The sequence below is a fragment of the Urocitellus parryii genome, chromosome 8 (assembly GCF_045843805.1).
Source record: "Urocitellus parryii isolate mUroPar1 chromosome 8, mUroPar1.hap1, whole genome shotgun sequence".
Classification (NCBI taxonomy): Eukaryota; Metazoa; Chordata; class Mammalia; order Rodentia; family Sciuridae; genus Urocitellus; species Urocitellus parryii.
The window spans coordinates 75,433,092-75,458,044 of record NC_135538.1 but is presented as its reverse complement, the minus strand read 5'-3'; the positions used below and the strand labels follow the sequence as shown (position 1 = coordinate 75,458,044).

Here is a 24,953-nt window from a genome sequence, read left to right as displayed (position 1 = left end):
AAGGTTGGACCCTATAGCCTCAGAAAGACAGCACAGGCCCCACCACCTCTCATTTCCTGACGGTGCTAAGCAGACAGGTAAGTCATCTCATATTTATTAAGATCTCCCATGAAAAAGTTGGTTGTGTCAAATCTTTTCCACGCTCCCATTTGTATCAAGGATGGTTGCATCTTGGTTGCGTAACGGCGATGCCAAAAACATCACAAGAAGGTGGTAATAAAATTTAATCTTTGAGCAACCTGCATGAATTATTCCTGGCATACACTGCAAAATTAATGATTAAATTATATTTATGCCCTAACATTTTTACATGAGTGAGAATGAAATTAGAGGTAAGCTTCTTTAACAAGTTATAAAGTGTGTGTATTTCTCAAGAAATTTTCTGGTAGTGTTTTAGAAAAAACAAATCTAGAAACAACCGATAAGGTACATTATAAATGTCTGGATACTACCATTACTGACAGTTTTGTCAAAGCTTTTAAAAAATCCATTTTCTCAGAATATAAAAATGATCTTCAGAAACCTGGTTGAGGTCTTTCTCCAATTCCTCCAGCCAAATCAAATACTGCCAAGCTCACTTCATGCGCGAGGCTATCAGCACTTTCCTGCAAATTACATAAAGGGAGATGAGAAAGACATGGCATCTGCTATATTTTAGTTGCATTCTAGGGGAGGGTATTTCCTGATTTTGTTTCACTAGCATATTCAAATGAAAACTTCTTTTTTCATCTTTCAGTAACAAATTCCAAGGCATTTAGATAAATGGAAAGCAAGTCAAAGTCTTCTATATAAGGTAAGTTTTCAGTTAATCAATTCAGGTTATAAAATTAGTTATTCCAAAACTTAATAAATTCAATAAAACCTAGTCCCTTTAACAGGTAAGAAGGCCATAGTTGGCCTAAGAGAAATAACTCTTGCAACTCAGCTACCCTTTCCTTCACCCATAAAGGCTATTCTCACTGTATTCCAAGCTGGCCTATGCTTCTGTTTAAAAAATAATAATACAGGTCTTATATAAGTTAACTGGAAATGCCTCCATCTGAGACCCTCTTCAACCAGTGTACTTTGCGTGGTTATGCAGACACTTTTATCAAGGGCTTGAGGTGACAGACAATATGGTGTATGTGAAGAAGGCAAATTGTGTAATTCCAGACCTCAGGACTTGACCCCATCTAGAAATAGCAGAGGCGAAGAGTAAGGCTGTTATTTAATGCAAACATTTAAAAAGCAAGTTAAGAACTCATGATGATTAGTACCAATTGGTTTAGAAATAGGCTACAAAGCTGGCAGTTTAAAAATCACAGGATTATGTTTTTAAGAGAACAAAGGAATAATCTAAACTGGGCACATGTCTGTAATCCCAGCTACTTGGGAGGCTGAGGCAGGAGGATGGCAAGTTTGAGGCCAGCTTCAGTGAGACCCTGTCTCAAAAAAAAAAAAAAAATGCAGGTTGAGGATATAGCTCAATGGTAGAAGATGCCTGGACTCAATCCCCAGTTTAAAAAAAAAAAAAAAGGATCATTTACTTCTCAATGTATAAACCAAGGGTTTATTACTTATTCCTGTTCCCATTAGAAATATGACACTTTCAAGAAGTCTACAACAAATTGAAAGAAAAATATCAGGGGAACTAGACCAACAGGCTCTAAATCTATTCAACTGTGTCACTACTACTCATGATAATTTTATACTCTTAATGATTTTAAAAGGCTCTACAAACAAATCTCAAAGACATAACAATTACCATAGTGAGATTCTAAATACTATTGGTTTTCTCTCTTCTCATATTGTTTCTCCTTTTCCCTCTATGTTATTAGGCTCTCATTCAAATTTTTTCAATAGAACTATATCCCAGCTTACTTGTGAATCTGCTTCTGCATACACTCGGATGACATCTTCTGTACCAGAGGGCCGGACAAACGCTCTGGAGAGCCTGTACTTCTTTACCAGGTCATTAATTGCCTCCTGTAGTCCAGGTGGTGTAACTGCTTGTCTTTCAGCATCTGTGGTGCTAATAACTTTCCTGTCAGCAACCTAAGCACAAGCATTTCATACTCCTTATATTATACTCCCTTTCAGAAGTATAGCCCATTCAACATAATTCCCACCAGAAGATTATACCTCATTCATTTTAATGACAATATTTCAGTTTATTGTACCACAAATTATATCACTGAAATAATGAAGTATCAGGGTAAACAGAAGATGAAATTGCCATTAAAATTTTATTTCTCCAAGGTCAGAATTATTAATTTCAACATTTGTACAACTTCTCTCTTCAAGAATTACCTTTGGACTCATAGCTACCACTAAAATAATGGCCAGTAAAATTCTACATCATACCTTGGATCCCAGTGTAATCATTGATCAAATGATTTAAGAGGGCTATGAAAAGAATTTCTTAAATATGCCAAATACAAATTTGAGTAATCAGGAGCTATTTGTGTGATCTCTGGCCTTAGTATCTTTCTTTCAATAATTCTAATACAAAATGTATAGTCTGATATAAATCTATATACTAATCTAATAGGAATTTATCTGAAATGACTTTTAAAATTTCTGAGCCCATAGATTCTATTTCTCAGCATCTACTCTCAAGAAGTATTTGTGAACCAAAAATAATGCAGAGGAAATATTTTCACTTGAAGCAACAGCTATAAAAATAATATGGGGGATATTCAGAATGTATAGAATTATAATAGAAATCTGTTGAAGCTAGGTGCACAGTTTATGATTTTGTTTTCTCTCCATTTAACTTTTCCATATTTAAAAAAAAAAGTGATACATAGGTACACATAATATTCTTTAAAATAAAGTTTAAAACCAAATACTTATCAGTGTTATTCTATAATTTTTAAAGATGTGAGAAAGATATTATAAGGCCTTATTTTCTACGTAATGTGTATAGGCCAGAATATAATACATTGAAATTTTTATATAGCAAGATTTAGAATAACTTAGTTAATATTCAGAAAAATCATCTCTCTCAGACCTTAACTTTGAGTTGTCTATTCGGAAGGTCAGTATAAAGAGCATCCCACTGTTGTATAGTCAGGTTCTTTAAAGCCAGGATTGCCTCAATCACCAGCATGTCAGCAATAGCATCACCAGCTGCCTGCAAGATTGGGAAACAAAACAGAAGAAACCACTCTTAACACAAGCAAAACTTGCAGGTGAATGTTCACCATCTTAGAAAATCAGGCATAGTGTCCAGTGCTTGTTGTCCTCATGCTGATTATTATTTAGAGTGTCGATACAGATATCCATGAAAGATAAGGTATACAAAGAATACTGAAACTAACTCATAAGAAATTTGCCTTTTGTCTTCTCACCTATAAAATTAGAAGAATAACTTAGGGTTTCAGCCTGACTCAAATTTTCCTATTGAGCCTTTTTGAGCTGTACAATGGAAAGCATCATGGTAAAATGGACAAAATGAACTCTGGTGTAAGATACAACTGAAACTTTTAAAGAAACAAGCTTTTGTTTCTTCATTTTTAAAATGGAAATTATAATAACCACTTTTCCCTGATTACTGCAAGGATTATACAAGACACTCAAATGTTAGTTCCATCACTAATGAACTTCCCTGTCTCAATTATTGCTCTTCCATAGCCATGCTCCACTCTAATATCAACTATATAAGCAATATAAATGTCCCCTGTCAAAGAATTATTTTGTTGGTTTAAAAATTAGTAACGTATGCGCATACTGTTGCTGAATTCAACAAGTCAGAGGGAAGCATATAAAAAAATCTCTGTCACTCCATTTCACTGTAACTCTCAACTGTATATGCCATCACCAGCCCAGGCTGTCTTCACTTAAATTTTTAATGTTACACATTGTCCTTTCCAATTTCCAAATAACGTTAAGGTAACCAAAATCCCACGATTAGTTCTGACCTGGTTAAACAAGTCAATGATATTTCTAAGAATCTTAGCAGCTTTTCCTTTCTTATCTTCTAATTCTCTTGCGAGTTGGTTTATCTTGTCTTCAACAGCTTTACTAAACAGCGCCTACAAGACAAGCATATTATATCACAAAACACCATCCAGGCCACAGTCAGAAGTAATATCATGTTAGGTAACTGACTGCACTGTAAGTGAATCTGGAGAAACTAAGGGGGAAAATAATGCCAGCCTTATGTTAATTAATTCAAGATCAAAATCTAAAGTGTATTAATAGGAGAAAAGTTTGTGCATGATAAAACTGGTTATCAGGCTGGGAATGTGGCTCAGTGGTAGAGCCTTGCCTAACGTGTAAAGCCTTGGTTCAATCTCTGGCACTGTTAAAAAAAAAAAAAAAATACGTAAGAGTTGATTCTGTTTTCCCCTGTATCAGTGAAAGCAATGCGGGTTACTTAAGCTTGCCTATATCCTTTAAAGGATAACTAGCTAAGCAACATGAGAAAAAAGGCTCATTTAACACAGTATGGCAGATTGTGTCACAGATTATCAATAATAAACATGTTCGGGGCTGGGGATGTGGCTCAAGTGGTAGCATGCTCGCCTGGCATGCATGTGGCCTGGGTTCGATCCTCAGCACCACATACAAACAAAGATGTTGTTTTCACCGAAAACTAAAAAATAAATATTAAAATTCTCTCTCCTCTCTCTCTCTCTCACCCCACCCCATCTCTCACTCTCTCTTTAAAAAAAAAATAAAAATAAAAATAAAAAGGGAGGGCTGGGTTGTGGCTCAGAGGTAGAGCACTCGCCTAACAAGTGCGGGGCCCTGGGTTCAATTCTCAGCACCACAATAAAAATAAATAAATAAATAAAAGTTTTTTAAAAAAATTTTAAAAAATAATAATAAACATGTTCAAGATTCCTGTTATTTTGAAATGTCTACCCAATCTTTTGTAGCCCACAAGAACCTCAGCACCATATAAAAATAAAGAGGAGGAACAATACACTATGCTCAACTAGTTGATGAGATACATATTTGTGGGTAAAATAAGATATAGGCTGATTGCCTGTTTTGTAAATAGTTTTTATAGGAACTCAGTCATACCCATTAATTTATACTACAGAAGCAGACCTAAGCAGTTCCCACAGAGACCTTATGGCTTACAATGCTGAAACTATTTTCTACCTACCCTTAACCATTTACCAACCTCTGCATTAGATCAGTGAAGTTATATCTTAATTGCATTTTGTAAGAACATATTATTCTCATTCTTTTCCTTATACTTATGGCCTCCAGAAGGCAATTTTGAATTAGTGAGGAAAATGACTGCACCTAGATTCAAATTTTCTGTTCACCACCTCAAATTCATTTAGGCTTTAAAAAAAAATCCTGTGCCTCAGGAATCTAAAACCCACTTTAAATGGTGGATTTTATAGTATGTGAATTTTGTCAAAATTTTTCAAAATATTCTTTCTGCTAAGCCATAAAAACAATCAGGCATGATGACACATGCCTATGATCCTAGCAATGAGGCAGGAGACTTGCAAGTCTGAGGCTACCCTGGACTATTTAGTGAGACCCTATCTCAAAAACTAAAGTGCTGGGGGTATAGCTCAGAGGTAGGACACCCCTGTTCAAAATCCCCAGTATCCCCCACAAAAAGCCATTAAAAAACTAAACTCGGGCTGAGACTATAGCTCAGTGGTAGAGCACTTGCCTTGCATGTGTGAGGCACTGGGTTTGAACCTCAGCACCATATAAAAATAAAGATATTGAATCCATTAACAACCAAAAATATATTTTAAAAAATACTAAACTCAATTCCTCAAATTATAACTCTTAATTCAACACAGCTACTGAACTTTTTCCTCCTATGGCTAGTGAAAGGAAAATGTAAAGATAATCTGCTTATAAGAAAATAAAGTATTGCATATTATTAAAAGAACAAATTAGTGTATATCTCCACAAAAGATCATTATAATCTAAAAGAGAAACAGTTTCACAACACCTGAAAATATACACAAACCAAATAATCTTATGACCTCCATCTAGTCATTTCAACAAAGTAGAATATTAGCTATTACTACCCAGATAAAACTTTCCAATTATAAAGAAAAGTACCAGCTAAGGCCAGATGTGATCTTTGAGAACTTACTGTTCCATGCCCATTTGCTTCAAAATAAACTCCAATGTCAAACTCTTGAGCCTTGTGGTGCAAATGTTTTACACCGGTTTTAGTGCAGTAAACAGGTACCTGTAATACACACATGAAAGGAAACACAATAAATGTTTATTATATACCTACTATCTCAGGGATAAAACAGAGAACAAAATCTGGACCTTAGTCTAGTAAGGAAGATGATTAAGCACTAAAATACAAAACAGTGTCAGTATGGGGGAGTGAAGGCACTAGAAACTCATAGCAAAGTGACAAAACTGAGGGTGTCCTAATAAGATAACAATAGATTTCAAGTGGGGTCACTATGTGATCTAATTGCTTTATGAAACTGTTTAGGCTACAGTATGGAGAAAACGGCTTATAGCAGGGGTTTGCAAGCTTCTCCTGTACAGGGCCAGATAGCAAATATTTTAGGCTTTGTAGACATAATGTCTCTCACAACTATTTGATTCTGCCATTGTAGTGTAAAAGCAGCCAGGAACCATACAAATGTACAAGATTCTATACAAATAAAATTTTATTTACAAACAGTAGCAAACTAGATTTGGTTCTCAGGCCAACTCCTGGCTTAAGGTTAAGAAACAGGGTCAGTTAGGAGGTTTCTAGGATCAATCCTAGTAAGAAATCATAGTGATTGGAATAGCAAGAATGGATAGGGATGTCATGAGTAGAGATTTAAGAATGGTAGAAGAACTGACCATAGCAAAACTACAAAAGAGACATCAAGATCCACATTTGTCTTAGCAGAGCTCAGGAACAGTAAGGCTAAAAATATTTAATCCAAAGAGAGTGGGTTTCTGATGTGTATTCAGTTTTATAACAGGTACCTTACCTTTAAGACATTTTTAAGACATAAACTGACAATTAAACTATGATTGTGCACTATTGTGTGATATTTTTGTCAACAGACTGCATCTACTACAGTTGTTCCATAAGATTATGTCACCCAGTGACATTGTAGCCATCTTAGTTTGCATTGAGTACACTCAACATATTTTGCCTAAATGACACACTGACAAATTTCTCAGAACATATCCCCATTCTTAAATAAATACTAAGAATACCTAAATACTAAGAATCCTGAAAGGTAGGCAGCTGGGCTCCAGATCAAGTTTACTGTAACTATATATTTAAATCAGGTCATGAACTAGCAGTGTCCACTTTGCTTTGCGTATCCATTATATCTTTTAAAAAAGTAAATTCACGTGAAAATTCATATTCCACTTAAAAGAATCCGACTAAAGCTGACAGCTGTTGGCCTGGGCACACTTCTAGTCCTTAACCACCTGCTGTGCACATTCACTTCAGCTATCCAGATCCTACCAGAATTTGAAATGGGTAACACAAAAGTTAGAAAAATATTACTCTAGCTAGTTATAAAAAGGGTAATGGCAACAGACTTCTAATTCTGTCCATGAACCCCCTACCTCTTAGAATATGTAGTGGGGTACAGAGGGTGCCATGAGGTAGATGTTGAGGAAATAATTAGAAACAAGATCAATCAACACTATCTACAAAAGTATAAGGAAACAGTTTCATTAAGGCCTTTGATGCTCACTTGTATAGGCAAGTTACTAAGGAGATTGCAAAGACAAAGTCTACCTTTTAATATAGCTAAGTAGATATTTTCAATTTTACAACATTCCATGTTCCCAACGTAAAAAGTAACAAAGATTTTCTTCTTTTTTGGTCAGGTTCCTTTCAGTACAACTAGGCAATGTCCCTTAACATGTCCTCTAAGAGCCCAATTTTAGCAACAATCCCACTTAGTATAGACAGAATTCCCTCACTTTGATATCTGATCAAAGTCCTCATTCCCCACCATTCCCCAGGAGATATCTGATCATCTTGGCCTGCCTACATGAGGAATCTCATTTAGCCAGAACATCCCCCTTTTCCCATGTTTTTTCTCAGTAACTTTCCATCACTGACCAGCACTAGCACCCCACACATATACCCTTCACCTTAGCTATAAAATTTCCACTTCTCTCCGTTGTATTTGGAGTTGACCTAAACCACTACACAATTTCATTACAGCAATCTCTGAGCAGTCCCTCCGCAGAACTGAATAAAATCTGCTTTAATCATTTTAAGAAGTGTCGTGAATAATTTTTTCATTATTATTAGTCTTCAAATAGGAGTAACACCGTTTGTCATGAAAAGCTCATCATAAATTTACCTAGTAATTAACCATTTGTGTTGGCCAACTGCCTTTATCCAAAGAGATAATAAAACTGCTTCTGAGAGGAAGGAGAAGCACTAGGGACTGAATTAGAACAAATTATATTCCATGCTTTAATAGTTATGTCAAAAAGAATTCTATTGTCATATATAACTAAAAAGAACCAATTAAAAACAAAACAACAACAACAACAACAAACTATTTCTATCTCTCTGACGAATAGTTACAAGTTGGAGCCAGAGATCTAAGTTAAACTATGAGATTGGGGGCAGAGGTGCTGTCTTCCTTAATAGTTTCTTCTTTTTTTTATTATTATTTTGAGATGTCTCCAAGCCCTTAAGAAAAATATTACTGATTATAAAACTGGCTTATTTGGTTCTGAGATGAGTAGAGAAAGTCTCTCCTCTCCCTTTTCCATCAGGAACAAATAAGTTTTTTTGCTTGTTTTTGATTTCTGTTTACCCTTACATGGACAACAGCTCAACTTTATACACGACAATATGTTCACTTTCACGAAGACATTATTTTCTTCACAGAAGTAGTTTACAGCATAATTAAGAAGCTACCAGAAAATGAAAATGGTTCAATACCTTCATAACTTCTTCAAGATAGCGTGTTGAACTTCCATTTGCGTATGCAGTTTGTACAACCCCAACATTCAAATTTTCTCCAACCTAGATAAAAACAATAATTTGAGATCAAAACCATAGTTTACAAAAACAGTGAGAATTCTAAAGGATAACAAAATTATCTGCCATTTCTACTGAATCAATAAATGACTTACTGAAATTTTACATGTATACCAGGAAAAAAACCTCAAATATTTTTCAGCATTACTTAAGAGGAATCATATTTAAATAAGTTTGTGGTCTCCTAATCTCTCTCTCTTTAAATTTTTAATAAAATTATGTATTAAGTTCTTAAATATACTTTTCCAGATTATATCTTAAACTTAGTGAAAGAGATTTCCAAAAAGTGGGGGATCTCACACATTACTAAGCTTATAATCATAATAAATAAATCTCAGATGATATTTTCTGTTAGAATTTTGGGCTTTAAGGCTAACTGGTAGAATTATCACCAATGTGTCAGTTATGAAAAAATGAAAACTTTATAACCTCATAAAACTTTAAATCATAAATCCTAGCTTATACCAGGAAGAAAAGAGAAACTTCAGGTTTCAAAATCAATGCCTCAATGTTGAAATGACTGTAATTACCACATCTTCTTTGTATTTTTTGGCCACATACATAAAGAACTTGCCGTAAATTGTGCCTATGAGACATCCAAGTAAGTGATACAGAACTACCTCTGGTTTTATAAGGCAGCTCATTCCCTATCATACCTCCAACAGGAGCTCTTTAAGGAAGCTGCTAATTAATGTTGCTATCTTGTCTCCATCCATGAGATGAAAATGACCATCAGCATCACAGTAGTAATACACAATTCTGTCTGCATCTCCATCAAAGGAACAGCATCTTTCATTGAACTTTATTTCCATTCCTAGCACACAGAAAGATTGAATATGCATTTCAGTCCAAGAAATGGGAATGAAAATCAAAATAAAAATAAGTTTGGGGTTTTTGTCTTCACTAGTAACTAGGGAAACTTTTTTCAATAAAGCATGAGTGAAACTGCCCTTATGCATTATAACATGTCTACTATAAATTTTCCAAAAGATGTTTAAAATTATCCTTATTAAAAAAAATTTTAAACAGCATCCAGTTCATTGGCAGTTTTTACAGGTAAAATTCTTTCTAAGCATATTGAAAAAGGAACAAAATCTATTTATGGTTAACTTGCTATAATATTAAAATTTCATTTTGGCTAGACTGGTTTCTCATTTAACTTTTTTTGAAAGCTACAGGGATTTCTGAATATAATTTATCCAGTACTGTGCTGTCCTTTACATATTAAAAAAAAATCAGTAATAAATGAGGTATATGCTTTGACAGTTCTAATAGAAGTTTTTATCTTTTCATAACACCAATAACAACATATACTATTAAAGCAAAGAATTATCATCTGTGAGAGAAAACTGGCTCGTGAAATTTACATAAAGTTATTTTTAGCAACTATCCCATCAAATTTACTAGAAAATCTGGCTGTTCCTTAGCCTTGATAGCAGCAGAGTAAGAAAGCCAGCATGAAGCAGCTCAGAAGTGAAAGGCTTTGTCATGAGTGTGATAACTCGTGAAATTTACATAAAGTTATTTTTAGCAACTATCCCATCAAATTTACTAGAAAATCTGGCTGTTCCTTAGCCTTAATAGCAGCAGAGTAAGAAAGCCAGCATGAAGCAGCTCAGAAGTGAAAGGCTTTGTCATGAGTGTGATAAAAGGTTACCTACAGGACAAAATGTAGGCTTCTGGAAAGCGAGGGCTATGGTTTTATGAACACTAAGGGCCCAGTGCCTAGAGCAATGGAGAGTGAGGGCTCAGTATTCAGTATGTGGATAAATGAGTGATACAGAATTAAAGCGTCAGTGAAGTCAAAATAAGCAATTCAGTGAAAAGGGGATCAAATGGGTTGACTAAATTGAAACTTCAAATGCTTAATAGAGTAAAGCAGAATAAATGAACAAGTGCCACAACTATGTGAAGTGTGTAGAGTTCAAGACTGAATGTCCTATTTGAAGGGGCAACAATAGATTAATGACATGTGAATAGACATTTTGTGATTTTGGTAAAGAGTTGACAGCAATATTTAAAAGAAATCACTGAATTTTTACACAGTGGCACCTAATGCAATTTAATATGTGGGCAAACTTAGCAGACCAAGCAAAACAATCTGCAAGCCATATTTGGCCTACTGTAGGATAATAATTTAGGATCTATAATGAAGATAAATCTAGAACATCTCTTACTATAACTACAATCTGAAGAACAGTCTTCCTCCTAACTTGCCCACTGTGGAAAACCCTAAGTCCAAGGACAATTACAGAAGCAGTGTTACCTTCCCTTTCCAAAGTGTATCTAATGCAGACAAAAGGAGAGACAATGCTACTTACTATTGCTACCTTTAGATCAGTGATTCTCAAAGTGTGGTCAAGAGACCAGCACTTTCATCAAATCCCAGAAACTTGACAGAAATGCAAATTTCTATCCTAAGCAAATCCTACCCTAAATCCAGCAAATCAGAAGCTCAGGAATGGGGCCCAGAAATCTTCAGGCTAACAAGAAGATTCTAATGTGTGCTGATATTTGAGAACCATTGCTCTAGAATGGCACTCTCTGGCTATGCTTTCCCTTTCCTCTTTCCTACAGGAAGGAGGACTCTGAGCACGGGTATGACTTACAGGCAAAAAGAGCAGACCATGTTTTGAATGGCAATGACAAGTAGGAAGAGTCATAAGTGTCCAAAAGTGACAGAGCCAGGACCAGCTCCACAATTTTGGGGGGGCAGGGGTACCAGTGATTAAACTGAGGGGCACTTTACCACTGAGCTACCTCCCCAGACCTTCTTATTTTTTATTTTGAGACAGGGTCGAGCTAAGTTGTTTAGAGTCACACTAACTTGCTGAAGCTGGCCTCGAACTTGTATTTCTCCTGCCTCAGCCTACTAGTGGAGATAACAGGCATGTATCATCAGCACCCTACAGTTACAGAATTCTTAATACAAGTGGCCATCTTGGTTTGTAAATGAGACTGGTTCCAGTTCTCAAAATAGTTTTTATAGACCTATTACTACATACCTTGTGGAGGTTTCTGATGACTTTTTACAAAGTCAGCCCCACATAAATGATTGAGCTTCCCTTTGGTCCCATCATTACAGAGTTGAACTGACAGTCCCTGTGAGAAGTAGTGTTCCATTTCTTTCAGTTTCAAAGCCCCTATGCCATTTGCACAGTCAACCTTCAGTGATCTATATTCATCTCCACTGCAGGAAGCCTGGAAAGTAAAAAGACGTGGAAGAAAATTTTCAAGTTACAAAATTAAAAGTGAAATATAAAGAAAGCATACATATATATATATGATAAAACATCTTCCATTATTTCCATTTACTTATCTATTTTAACCAGGTAAACTGAAGTAAAATACATTCAGATGAAAACTGAAAAGCCAAATAAAATTTTAAAACACCCTAGACACTGGAATAGGTTCACCAATTGAACAACTTGTAGAAATGAAGCTTTATTAGAATTTTCCTGAGTAAGAGTTCCCTAAAAACACTATAGCCTATATTACATAACAGTCATTCAAATGTGAGAATCTATATATACATATAGACGAAAGAACAGTAATAACAACTGTGTCATTTTCTTCACAGCATATATCATTAGCAGGTATATTTTGTTTTATTTTCTTAAACTGTCCATATCCTCTGCCACCCATCCTCACCCCAAAATAGAAATGTTATATTTTGCTTTGCTTTGGTTAAACTATGCCATTAACTCAGTATTTGTTGATCAAATGAATTATTCCCCTCAAATCTCTCCAGGTTTAACAAGCTTATATGCCTAGAAGAAAATGTTTCCCAACAGTACTACCTCCTTAAGCCAACAACACTCAACTTTATCTCCATAAATACTTATGATAACTGTAAACAAGAACCCTACATTTTCTCCCTCAATGATCTCAAAATATACTATGTGCCTTGCCAAGCAAATACCAACATAGAGTTAGAAGGCACACAGACTTGTGGAGCCCTAGAGAGAAACAGAGATAAGCCACATTTGGGGAAAAGAAAGGAGTAGGGTGCCAAAATGTCATTTGTTTCACTGATCATGTTATTCAGGTTGTTTAACTTCTAAGCATGTTCAAAAGTTTTTTTCACCTGTTTGGTAAGTTCCACAAAAGCCCTGGAGAGTTTCTGGTAGTAACCTTCTATGGTTGCCATTCCATACTGGCCACTGGTATTTCGACAACATACCATGTAGTGCAGCTGGGGTGTTGTTAACAATCCATAATCTGAATACAAAAAACAATTCACATTTCTTAATAAAGAAAACAAACTTACATGCATTCACACTGTGAGACAAGGTGACAAATCCCTTTTAAAACAACATCTCAGAAAACAGAAAAAGACTAACTTTCAAGTTAACCAGACATAAATATCCACTGAAATCATTACAATGTCACATACTCAATCCTAAAAGCTTCAGATTGATCAAGGCACAATCTATATGGAGGCAGATACTCCAAGATCTGAGCTAAGAGAAACCGGTTCTGCTATGAGGGCATTCTTCTAAAGTAGAAATAGAGTTATGGACTTCAGTGGGAAAAAAAGGCTATGCTACTCTAAGATAAGGAACCCATCAGAAAACCAGACCCTCATGAGATTGAAAGCCTGGTAGACTATATATTCATTGCAAGGGTGAGCCAGAAGTGAATCCAAGTACCCACTCCCAGGACAAGTGTCTTGACAGTGAGTAGAGGAAACCCATCTCTCAAAAGCTGTCAAAAGCACAAGTCCTTGCAGAATTCTAGCCTAAATGCACATCACCATAGGAATCCAAAAGAACACTGTCATGAATGAATTTAAAGCAGACCTGGCCAGGCAATGCCTCCAAGTACCCAACAGAAGAAACCACTAAACTTTGCCAGAGGACTATACCTTAATTATAAATCTTTAAAATGTCCCATAAATAATATTCCTAGAAAAACAGCTGCAAGTCAAAATAGCTAAGCACGCGCGCGTGCACACACACACACACAGCACCATAAACAAGAAATATGAGAAATAAACAGCAGAGATGGACCAGTATCGAACACAAACATTCAGTGACTATGTCTGTCCAAAGATCTCAAAATCCAAGAGTTTTGACTGGGGGCAAAAAAGGAGTCACTTAAGTTCTTTAGCCCTGCAGTTATACAAGAAAAATGGCATTTCATTAAAGCAAACTTGGCTCTGATATAAGGAGGTAGAAGAGCTCAAAAATAAGGGATAACAGCTTACCCTAATTAAGTAGAAGTATGTAAAGAGAGGAAACCATTATTCGATAAGACAGGCTAAGGGAAGAAATAGGAGTTTGTAATCAATATTAAAATTACCAAACAAAATGACTTCTAGCTTGATTAATTGAATAGATGATGATCCTTTTATTAAGTCTAAGTTAATAGTCATTTAGTAAATGTTTATTTGGTAATTTTAATATTGATTACAAAATCCTATTTCTTCCCTTAGCATGTCTTATAGAATAATGCTTTCCTCTCTTTATATACTTAATTAGTTTCAGCTACACATACAACTATGCATCCATGTATCACATGACACAAAATGGGGTTCAGTGAAACAGACTATCAGAGGGTTGTTCAGAGCAAGGCATCAAAATTCTTGGATAAATTAATAAATGAATGAATAAAGGTAGCTGGAGCTATGGCAAGAAGGATGATCATTTTAATAAACACGTAGAATCAAAAAGAAAACTGACCAGAGAGAAGAGGAAGCAGCAGAGAAGATCAATAAAGAATATGACCAATGAATCGAATACAAAAGCATATCAAAAAAATTGTGCACCATGATCAAGTAGGATTCATCCCCAGGATGCAAGGCTGGTTCAATATACGGAAATCAATAAATGTTATTCACTACATCAATAGACTTAACCATAAGAACCACATGATCATCTCGATAGATGCAGAAAAACCATTCGACAAAGTTCAGCATCCCTTTATGTTCAAAACACTAGAAAAACTAGGGATAACAGGAACTTACCTCAACATTGTAAAAGCTATATATGCTAAGCCTCAGGCTAGCATCATTCTGAATGGAGAAAAACTGAAGGCATTCCTTCTAAAATCTGGAACAAGACAGGGATGCCCTCTCTCACCACTTCTATTCAATTTAGTCCTTGAAATACTAGCCAGAGCAATTAGACAGACAAAAGAAATTAAAGGCATAAAAATAGGAAAAGAAGAACTTAAGTTATCACTATATGCGGATGATATGATAATATATCTAACAGACCCAAAAGGGTCTACAAAGAAACTACTAGAGCTAATAAGTGAATTTAGAAAAGTGGCAGGATATAAAATCAACACACATAAATCAAAGACATTCCTGTACATCAGCGACAAATCTTCTGAAATGGAAATGAGGACAACCACCCCATTCACAATATCCTCAAAAAAAAAAAAAAATACTTGGGAATCAACCTAACCAAAGAGGTGAAAGATTTATACAATGAAAACTACAGAACCCTAAAGAGAGAAATAGAAGAAGACCTTAGAAGATGGAAAAATATACCCTGTTCATGGATAGGCCGAACTAACATTATCAAAATGGCGATATTACCAAAAGTTCTCTATAGGTTTAATGCAATGCCAATCAAAATCCCAACGGCATTTCTTGTAGAAATAGATAAAGCAATCATGAAATTCATATGGAAAAACAAAAGACCCAGAATAGCAAAAGCAATTCTAAGCAGGAAGTGTGAATCAGGAGGCATAGCGATACCAGATTTCAAACTGTACTACAGAGCAATAGTAACAAAAACAGCATGGTACTGGTACCAAAACAGGTGGGTGGACCAATGGTACAGAATAGAGGACACAGAGACCAATCCACAAAATTACAACTTTCTTATATTTGATAAAGGGGCTAAAAGCATGCAATGGAGGAAGGATAGCATCTTCAACAAATGGTCCTGGGAAAACTGGAAATCCATATGCAACAAAATGAAACCGAATCCCTTTCTCTGGCCATGCACAAAAGTTAACTCAAAATGGATCAAAGAGCTTGATATCAAATCAGAGACTCTGTACCTGATAGAAGAAAAAGTTGGCCCCGATCTACATATTGTGGGATTGGGCTCCAAATTCCTTAATAGGACACCCATAGCACAAGAGTTAATAACTAGAATCAATAAATGGGACTTACTCAAACTAAAAAGTTTTTTCTCAGCAAGAGAAACAATAAGAGAGGTAAATACGGAGCCTACATCCTGGGAACAAATTTTTACTCCTCACACTTCAGATACAGCCCTAATATCCAGAGTATACAAAGAACTCAAAAAATTAGACAATAAGATAACAAATAACCCAATCAATAAATGGGCCAAGGACCTGAACAGACACTTCTCAGAGGAGGACATACAATCAATCAACAAGTACATGAAAAAATGGTCACCATCTCTAGCAGTCAGAGAAATGCAAATCAAAACCACCCTAAGATACCATTTCACTCCAGTAAGATTAGCAGCCATTATGAAGGCAAACAACAACAAGTGCTGGCGAGGATGTGGGGAAAAGGGTACTCTTGTACATTGCTGGTGGGACTGCAAATTGGTGCGGCCAATTTGGAAAGCAGTATGGAGATTCCTGGGAAAGCTGGGAATGGAACCACCATTTGATCCAGCTATTGCCCTTCTCGGACTATTCCCTGAAGAGGTTAAAAGAGCATACTACAGGGATACTGCCACATCGATGTTCATAGCAGCACAATTCACAATAGGTAGACTGTGGAACCAACCCAGATGCCCTTCAATAGATGAATGGATAAAAAAAAAAAATGTGGCATTTATACACAATGGAGTATTACGCAGCACTAAAAAATGACAAAATCATGGAATTTGCAGGGAAATGGATGGCATTACAGCAGATTATGCTAAGTGAAGGTAGCCAATCCCTAAAAAACAAATGCCAAATGTCTTCTTTGATATAATGAGAGCAACTAAGAACAGAGCAGGGAGGAAGAGCAGGAGGAAAAGATCAACTTTAAACAGAGACATGAGGTGGGAGGGAAAGGGAGAGAAAAGGGAAATTGCATGGAAATGGAAGGAGACCCTCATTGTTATACAAAATTACATATAAGAGGTTGTGAGGGGGAAGGAAAAAAAAACAAGAGAAAGTATTAAATTACAACAGATGGGGTAGAGAGAGAAGATGGGAGGGAAGGGGGACAGTAGAAGATAGGAAAGGTAGCAGAATACAACAGTTACTAATATGGCATTATTTAAAAATGTGGATGTGTAACCAATGTGATTTTGCAATCTGTATTTGGGGTAAAAATGGGAGTTCATAACCCACTTGAATCGAATGTATGAAATATGATATGTCAAGAGCTTTGTAATGTTTTGAATAACCAATAAAAAAAAAGAATATGGCCAAGCGAGCCAAGCAAGTAGAAACTTTAAAAAAAGCAAGTTTTAACAATTTGGAAAACTACAAAAACATCAACTGAAGTAAAAACTTTAAAACAAAAATTCTTAGTTTTAGGGCACAAACCCCACTGGGTATATGACAAACAGTATGTTATCTTCTCCCCAGACAAAACAGTTAACACCATGTGCCCTGTCAAGAAGGCCACAGGGTCTCTGTAGCTTAACAAGACATCCTCTGGGGGCCCCAGCTTAAGAATCTCCACTTTGTTATCCATCCAATTTGACAATCAATTCAAATGAGTATGGGTAAGACATTTCCCTGGGAAATGAGGAAAGGGGTTCACCTGCAGCAGGCTAAGGAATAACTAGAAAATGAGCAGAGGGGAGCAAAGCAGATCATGGAAAAGCTAGATTAACTGAGGGCAGAAAAAACCAAAAAGGGATCCCAGCAGGAGCTTGAGGGGGTTCCAAAAGTGGAGAGAGGACTTTTGCATTTTAGTGAGAGAGATCTGATGCTAGGAAAATATTCACCTCAAAATCCAGTGAAATCCTTACCTTCACAACAGGTACAACTGACAGGAGAAAAGAAACCCTGCCCACATTGTGCTGTATTTAATTCTCTGATAAACCAGGAGATTTATCATGATGACATGCAGGCCAAAGATATTTTCTATCACTAATTGACAGGTAATAGGAATACTTAAAATTGACAAAATGGGCTTCTTTAGGTAACATCAAAGATTTTTTACATCAGAAAATTCAGCCTTACTAAAATAAAGCTGTATTAGATCTATAAATTTCTACAGTACTCTTTATATATATACACACACACACATATATACACACATACACACACATATATATGTATGTGTATATATTATTAATATTATATATAATATTAATATTGTGTGTGTGTGTCCCAGGAGACCTGATACAATTAATTCTTAAGAAATTATATCTAGTATCTAGAGACAGTGCCTAGAGAAACATTTGGGGAGTTCTTACTCTGCTTTGATCCTCTGTATGTTGTGCCATAAACTAAGTGAAATCAATAAAAACATGTTCTTTTTTTTCTTAATATTTATATTTTTAGTTGTAGTTGGACACAATACCTTTATTTTATTTATTTACTGTTATGTGGTGCTGAGGATCAAACCTAGGGCCTCGCATGTGATAGGTAAGCATTCTACTGCTGAACCACAACCCCAACCCTAAAAAACATGTTCTTAAAAGAGCCAAAAGTAAAAGAAAAAAATGCCTGCTGAGAAAAAAAATCTGGAAGATTATGTTAAAAGTATTTTATAGCCAGGAATTAATTTTTTAACTTTTATTGTTCATCAAACTTTAAATATGCATTACTTTTATAATTTTAAAATTATTTAAGAATTTATTTATAACTTAGAATAGCCGCATACCATGGACTTGACCTCCTAGAACAGTCACGCCATCTATCACAGATTGTGAAAATTTCTCACTGCTGGGCCTAGGAAAGGAAAGGAAGAAAAAAATATAATCCCATCTGAAACCAACAATGTTGATGGTTGTGAAAACAAATGCAGAAATTAGTGCTACCAATTTCTAAATAATTAGTTCACTGTATTTGAACTGAAAGCAATCAACTCTGAAAAAGAGATATGGGTAAATTATGAGCATTTTCGAGTAGCCTCCATAATCAATTTGTTGGAAAAATTTTGGCCTGAATGTGAAGTTGGAAGACAGATATGAAGGATACCCTAACTACACCATATTCAAATAACTTTCCTGTCTCACTATAGCAATATTTGTTAACAACAACAATAAATATTGAAAGCACACACAGTATTAGAGATTCTATCTATAACCTATGTTATCATTGGTACAAATATAGCATTTTCTCTCTCAAGTTCACTGGGAAACAGCAATTTATATGATTTTCTACATGTGTCACATTCAGCAGCTTTTGTCATTTTACAAAACTATGTTATTTTGTTGGGTATTAAACTACTGAGGATATAGAACCCCTATTTCTCATTTTATAAAGTCAGAACAAATATCTGAAAATAAGGCATATCATTATATAACTGCCATGTAGAAAAATATGTGATATTTAAATTAGTAAATAGGTAAGAACCAAATATATGTGGGATGGCTTCAATATGGATATTATTTACTTTAGGATATAAATCACTCAACTATTTCTCTGCTATCTATAAATCTACCATTAGCATTATTTGCAAATTCCTTTGGTAACACAAAGGGTGAAAAGTAAGGTCTAAGCCATTGAGGAGAGATTTCCTTTTGAAAGAATCTCTCAATAAAACCAGATCTAAGGTGCTGAGGATATAGCTCAGTACTACAGCACTTGCCTAGCATGCACAAGATCCTGGGTTCAATCCTTTGTACAAAAAAAAAAAAATAGTTTTAATGTAATATTTCACAAGATACGTTTTGTAAAGGAAGGCAAAAGCTGAATCATAAATATGCAGAAAAGACTAAAAATTGCTATTTTCCAATGAACTCCAGGGTAAGAAAATGCTATAAAATCATGTGTTCTACTGCCATAAGGGGAAAAAAAACTTCAGGGACCCATTTATTACATGCTTCTCTCATTTCAGGAAACAGGTATTTGGCACACATTATTTTATTTAATTTTCACAGAAATACTTTAACACAATAGTTAAATCATGGAATCAGCTTAGGTATCCATCAGAAGATGAAATGAGTAAAAAAAAATGTAGTATATTTATACAATGGAGTTTTATTCAGCCACAAAGAATGAAATTATGTCATCTGCAGGAAAATGGATGGCACTTGAGAGTATAATGTTAAGCAAAATGAGCCAGACTCAAATGTCAATAGTTGTATGTTTTCTCTCATATGTGGAAGCCAGAAAAAATTAAGGAGGATCTCATGAAAATAGAAGGGAGACCAGTAGAGCAGAGAAAGAAGACAAAGAGGAGGGAAGAGGGGAACAAAAAGAGAGATAACTGGGGGAGGAAATTGACCAAATTGTTATGTGCATGTACAAATATATTACAGTGAATCCCCCTATTACATATAATTATAAAACACCAGTTTAAAAAAAAATTTAAACACTGTAATAGGACTTATCAACATCTGATAGATGAGGAAATGGAAGCACCAAAAAATTTAAGTAAACTTCTAAAACTGTAAGAGTTAGAGTTCAGTTTCAAAGGATAGTTGAAATTCCAAAACGCAAGCTGCAGTCATGACTTAGCTCCCATCTCCTACTAAAAAAGCCAGGTAAGGGAGGCACCCCTCAGGATAGTTCCACTTTACTCAATTCTTTTCATTTGTCTTGGTATTATAACAGATGCCATCATTAATATTATATTCTCAAAACTGCTTTGGCAAAGAACACTTATTGTCACCTGGTATCTCTACCAATAACTACGAAAGCATCTTGTTGCAGATCCACAGCTTCTTTCTCACTGATATCAATAAGCACTCTCTGCATATCTTCTTCCTCTGCATTTGCCAAATAAGTAGCATGTTCCTCCCAGGATGGCGCCAACATTTCACCCAAAGGATCCACCAATTTCACACCATTGTCTTCCTTAAAAGATAAACAAACAATAAGCCATCCCTGCATACAAGTGAGGGTGAGATGACAAAGAAGTCTTGCTGTTTTTTTCCAGCAGAAGACAGTGATGGCTCCGCCACTTCACGTGTTATCACTTAATAATAATGCCAGGCACTGGCAGGTGAATTATATATGTTATCTCATTAACTACCCATGACACATATCAATGTAATTATTAATCCTATTATTAGTTCTATCTTACAGAAAACTGAGATTCAAAGAGGTTAGGTAATTTGCTTATGATTATACAGCTAATAAGTGTCAACTGATATTAAAATATCACGTCTATTTGACTTAACTACACAACTACAGAAGCTTTTTTAAAAAGCTGTCATCAGTGCATCAATTAACTGACTAGGGCACAGCTGGAGCAAAACCTCAGACTCAATTCTCCCTAACTTTGGACTCCAAGAATGTAATGGCCAGCATGTTGACTAGTGGGTGGCACAAAATGACTCCCAATGCTATTCGCCTCAAAATCCTGGAAAGAAATATGCATAGTCCAGAATGCATGTCAACTTAGAGAAACAATTCAAAAGTTATGAGAAGTACTTCTACAGTTATCAATAAATGCGAAGTCACTGATCAATTATGGTGACTTCTACATTGATATTTACACATTTATAGTAATTACACAGAGATTAGACAAGCAATGTTTGAGGGGGAAGAGGTTACAATCCATCACTGAATTACATACCTTCCATTTGCTGCTAATTTAGCTACAGAGACAAAAGTCGCATGCTCTAGCAATCAGATACAAACATGTTATTCAAACTATGTATTAGTGGCAATAAAAAGTAAATATTTAAATTGCGTCAAAACTAGCCAAGAGAACCTAATCATGTACTGAAAGATGAAGAAAATGTGGTATATATATATGTATGTATATACATAAATATACGTATTATTATTCAACCTTAAAAAAAGAAGGAAATCCTGTAATTTGCAGCAACATGGACAAACCTGGAGAACATTATGCCAAGTGAAACTAGCCACGCATGGACAAATACTGCATGATACCACCTATAGGGAATCTAAAAATGTTAAACTCACAGAAATAGTAAAATGGTGATTGTGACAGATGGGATATGGGGTAAACAGGGAAATGTGGGTCAAAGGGTATCAACTTGCAGTTATGAATAAATTCTGCAGATCTAATGTACTACATGGTGACTATAGTTAATAACAATGCATTATATACTTTAAATTCATTGTGAATAGATCTCAAGTATTCTCATTACTAGAAGAAAGTAACTATATGAAGTGATGAGGATGTTAATTAGCTTAAATGTGGTAGTCATTCCACAATGTAAACATATATCCAAAAAAGACACTGCACAGTTCCTACATATTATTTGCCACCTATGCCTCAATAAAGCTGAAAAATAACTGTGTCAGAAGAACATTTTGATTAAAACCTTAACTGTCCTGAGGACTAGAATCTCATTATTATTCTTCCCAAAGATCTCTTTTGGATCCCTGAATCTACTTGTTTGACTCTTCATTCCAAATAGGAAAAGTATTTAAAAAAAAAAAAGTCTTAAATTTTTCAAAATACGTCTTTTCAAATGTTTGCTTTCCCCTATCCAACTGCATCTATTAAATTACTGCGAAGTTAACAGAGGTAACACTTTGTAATGACTGATACTGTCTCAATTCAAGTAAGCTGGAAAGACATTATGTTATTTCTCTAATATGGACACTTTTCATAAAATGGTCTAATTTCATTCTCTCCACACCCTCTAATGGGCCTTGAGCTAAATGACCACTCCTAAGAATTGCTTCAAATCCAAAGGCACATTCCCAGAATTAGAATTTGTATTCTGGTCCAACTGCCCAGACACCAGGGTTTAGTCTTGTTTGTTTGCTTTATCAGAGCACTAAATGCATTACCTCAGGATTGTGTGATGCTGTCACCATGACTCCTATCGTGGATTTTGTCTGTTTTGACCTCAGGACAGCTAATAATCCCATGCGAAACATGATATGATCAAGATGTTCTGCCTTCATTCGAAATCCAGCAGTCCCATATTGAAGGAGGAGTCCACTGGGCTTGGCATGTAACGCTGAGTGTTTTGTAATAGCACTTAAATCCATGTCTACAAAAATTTTCAGACATAATAAGAGATCATTCAAAGACCATTTGCTTCAAAAACTAGAAACGCTCTACTTTTATGAATGACTTTAATGTACCAATTTAATAAATAAATAAATGGAAAACAGACAAATAAGTATAGGAAAGGGATCAGGGGGAGAAAGAGGAAAGGGGAAGTAATGGGGATTGAAATAGAGCATATTATATTGTATACATCTATGAATTTTTCCAAATGAACCCCATTTTTAGGTATAAATAATGCACTAATAAAAACATTTCTTAAAAACCTGCTACCCCAACCTAATAGGTCTGCTTTATTCTGAACCTCCCCAAAAGAACTATGTATGAGACAGAAAAGAACAGTAGAATAACTCCGAAGCATTAGAATTACCTAGAAGTTCCTGCCCAACTTTTCTATTGTCTACTTCAGAGAAGAAATCACTTTATCTCTAATTCATCTCCCATTTTGCCTCTAGGACTATTCCAGGATTAACTTAAAATGGTCTACTCTCAACCTAAGAAGGATTTTTATACATAGATTCAGAAACTCCTGCAAGATCAAAGATCTTCTCATTTTATAAAAGAGAAACCTTGAATCTGGGCCCCTGTTAAATAACCTAAGTTCACGTGTGTAACTGGTCAGATTCTCAAGTGGACAACATACCTCAAAATATCTGGGAAATTTATATGGATCTTCTGCTATTCGTCCTAGGCTACAGACACATATTCCCAAAAGAAAATCAAAAGCAATAACAGTTTCCTCTCCAAGATTGCCCACATTCCCTAATACACCTTTCAGAAGATTGTCCAATTTTCATAAAGAGAATTCAGGACACCTTTCTCAATTTAGCTCTGAGACTAGTCACATCTTATGAGTAAAGTTATCTTTTAATTTTAAAAATCAGCCAGGCAGGGTGACCCACACCTGTAATTCCAGTTACTTAGTAGGCTGAGGCAGAAGGATCACAAATTTCTGTAATCCCAGCAACTCAGGAGGCTGAAGCAGGAGGATCACAAGTTCTGGGCCAGTCTCAGCAGCTTAGCAAGAACCTATCTCAAAAAAAAAAAAAAAAAAAGTCAAAGTCAAACATGTGTCGTTCCTTTTCTGAGATACTCTAATTCAGAGGAATTTGGGATTTCCAATTCAGTCAGCAGTGTACCCTGAGGCCCATATATTATGCACTTCCTGGGTGCATTCCCAATTAGCCCAGAGTTGAAGAGTAGACTCCACAGCTGTATGCCTCACCTTCTTGTTTTAATGCCCTTCAGTGTTTCAAAGAACAAAAATTAAAAGAAATGGTGAAAAGTGTTTGGTTTTGTCCAGTTGGAAAAAGCTGGTATTCAGGAAACTAATTCAGTTCTGGCCAAAGTAATCAAATCTCTTGCACAAGGTTGAATATATTTTTGTAAAAACTGACCATTCAGGGATGGATCATGATTAATCATATGGGCGTGAACCAGTCTCCTCAAATCCAGAAAGCAAGACAACTGTCTCCTATTCTTTAACACGTTTTAGATACTAAAACTATGTTCGATGGGCACGCAAATGCTTTTACTGACAATATTATGCAAGTCCCAACAGTGCCTCTCTTAAAAAGTTGTGTACAGCCCCTTCTCATTCGATCTTCAAACCTCATAGGTCCCACTCTCTCAGTTCCCGATTCAAGGCGAGACTCCCAGTACTCAGCCCTGGGGACCCCGCCCAGACCCCCGACCTGGCCCGACGCGCCGGGTCCCAAGGCGCCGAGGCGGGTAGGTGTGTCGGGCGCGCGGTCTGTGGGATACCTGGGCCGCTGGCTCCGGGCTGGGCCGGATTCCACCGAACCCCCAAACCCCGGAACGACTCCTTCTCGCCTCTAAGCCTTGCGGATTCTCACCTCCGAGAGGGGACGTCGTTTGCCCTCCACTGGGCTGCAAAGGTCCCCATTCACGGCCAGGGATTCTGTACTCCAGCCCTCTAAC

The 24,953-nt window shown here is 35.9% G+C and overlaps 1 protein-coding gene across 3 annotated transcripts; it reads right to left on the bottom strand.

Moving 5' to 3' along the window:
- Nucleotides 1-512: 512 nt before the first annotated feature.
- Nucleotides 513-24,953, bottom strand: Pgm3 (phosphoglucomutase 3). 3 transcript variants are annotated; one of them, XM_077801473.1, is made up of 14 exons: nucleotides 24,869-24,953; nucleotides 23,917-24,041; nucleotides 22,790-22,995; nucleotides 20,685-20,869; nucleotides 18,729-18,796; nucleotides 13,047-13,180; nucleotides 11,965-12,160; nucleotides 9,616-9,773; nucleotides 8,861-8,944; nucleotides 6,065-6,163; nucleotides 3,903-4,016; nucleotides 2,993-3,115; nucleotides 1,861-2,034; nucleotides 513-605 (listed from the first exon to the last, which is right to left on the bottom strand). In XM_077801473.1, the coding sequence occupies exons 3-14, from the start codon at nucleotides 22,991-22,993 to the stop codon at nucleotides 516-518; spliced, it is 1,629 nt and encodes a 542-aa protein (XP_077657599.1). In that variant the 5' UTR covers nucleotides 22,994-22,995; nucleotides 23,917-24,041; nucleotides 24,869-24,953; the 3' UTR covers nucleotides 513-515. The 3 variants fall into 3 exon arrangements, with proteins under 3 accessions (XP_077657599.1, XP_026266207.1, XP_026266214.1); XM_026410429.2 differs by lacking the exon at nucleotides 513-605 and adding an exon at nucleotides 612-1,421; XM_026410422.2 differs by lacking the exon at nucleotides 23,917-24,041 and having other exon boundaries at nucleotides 24,869-24,938.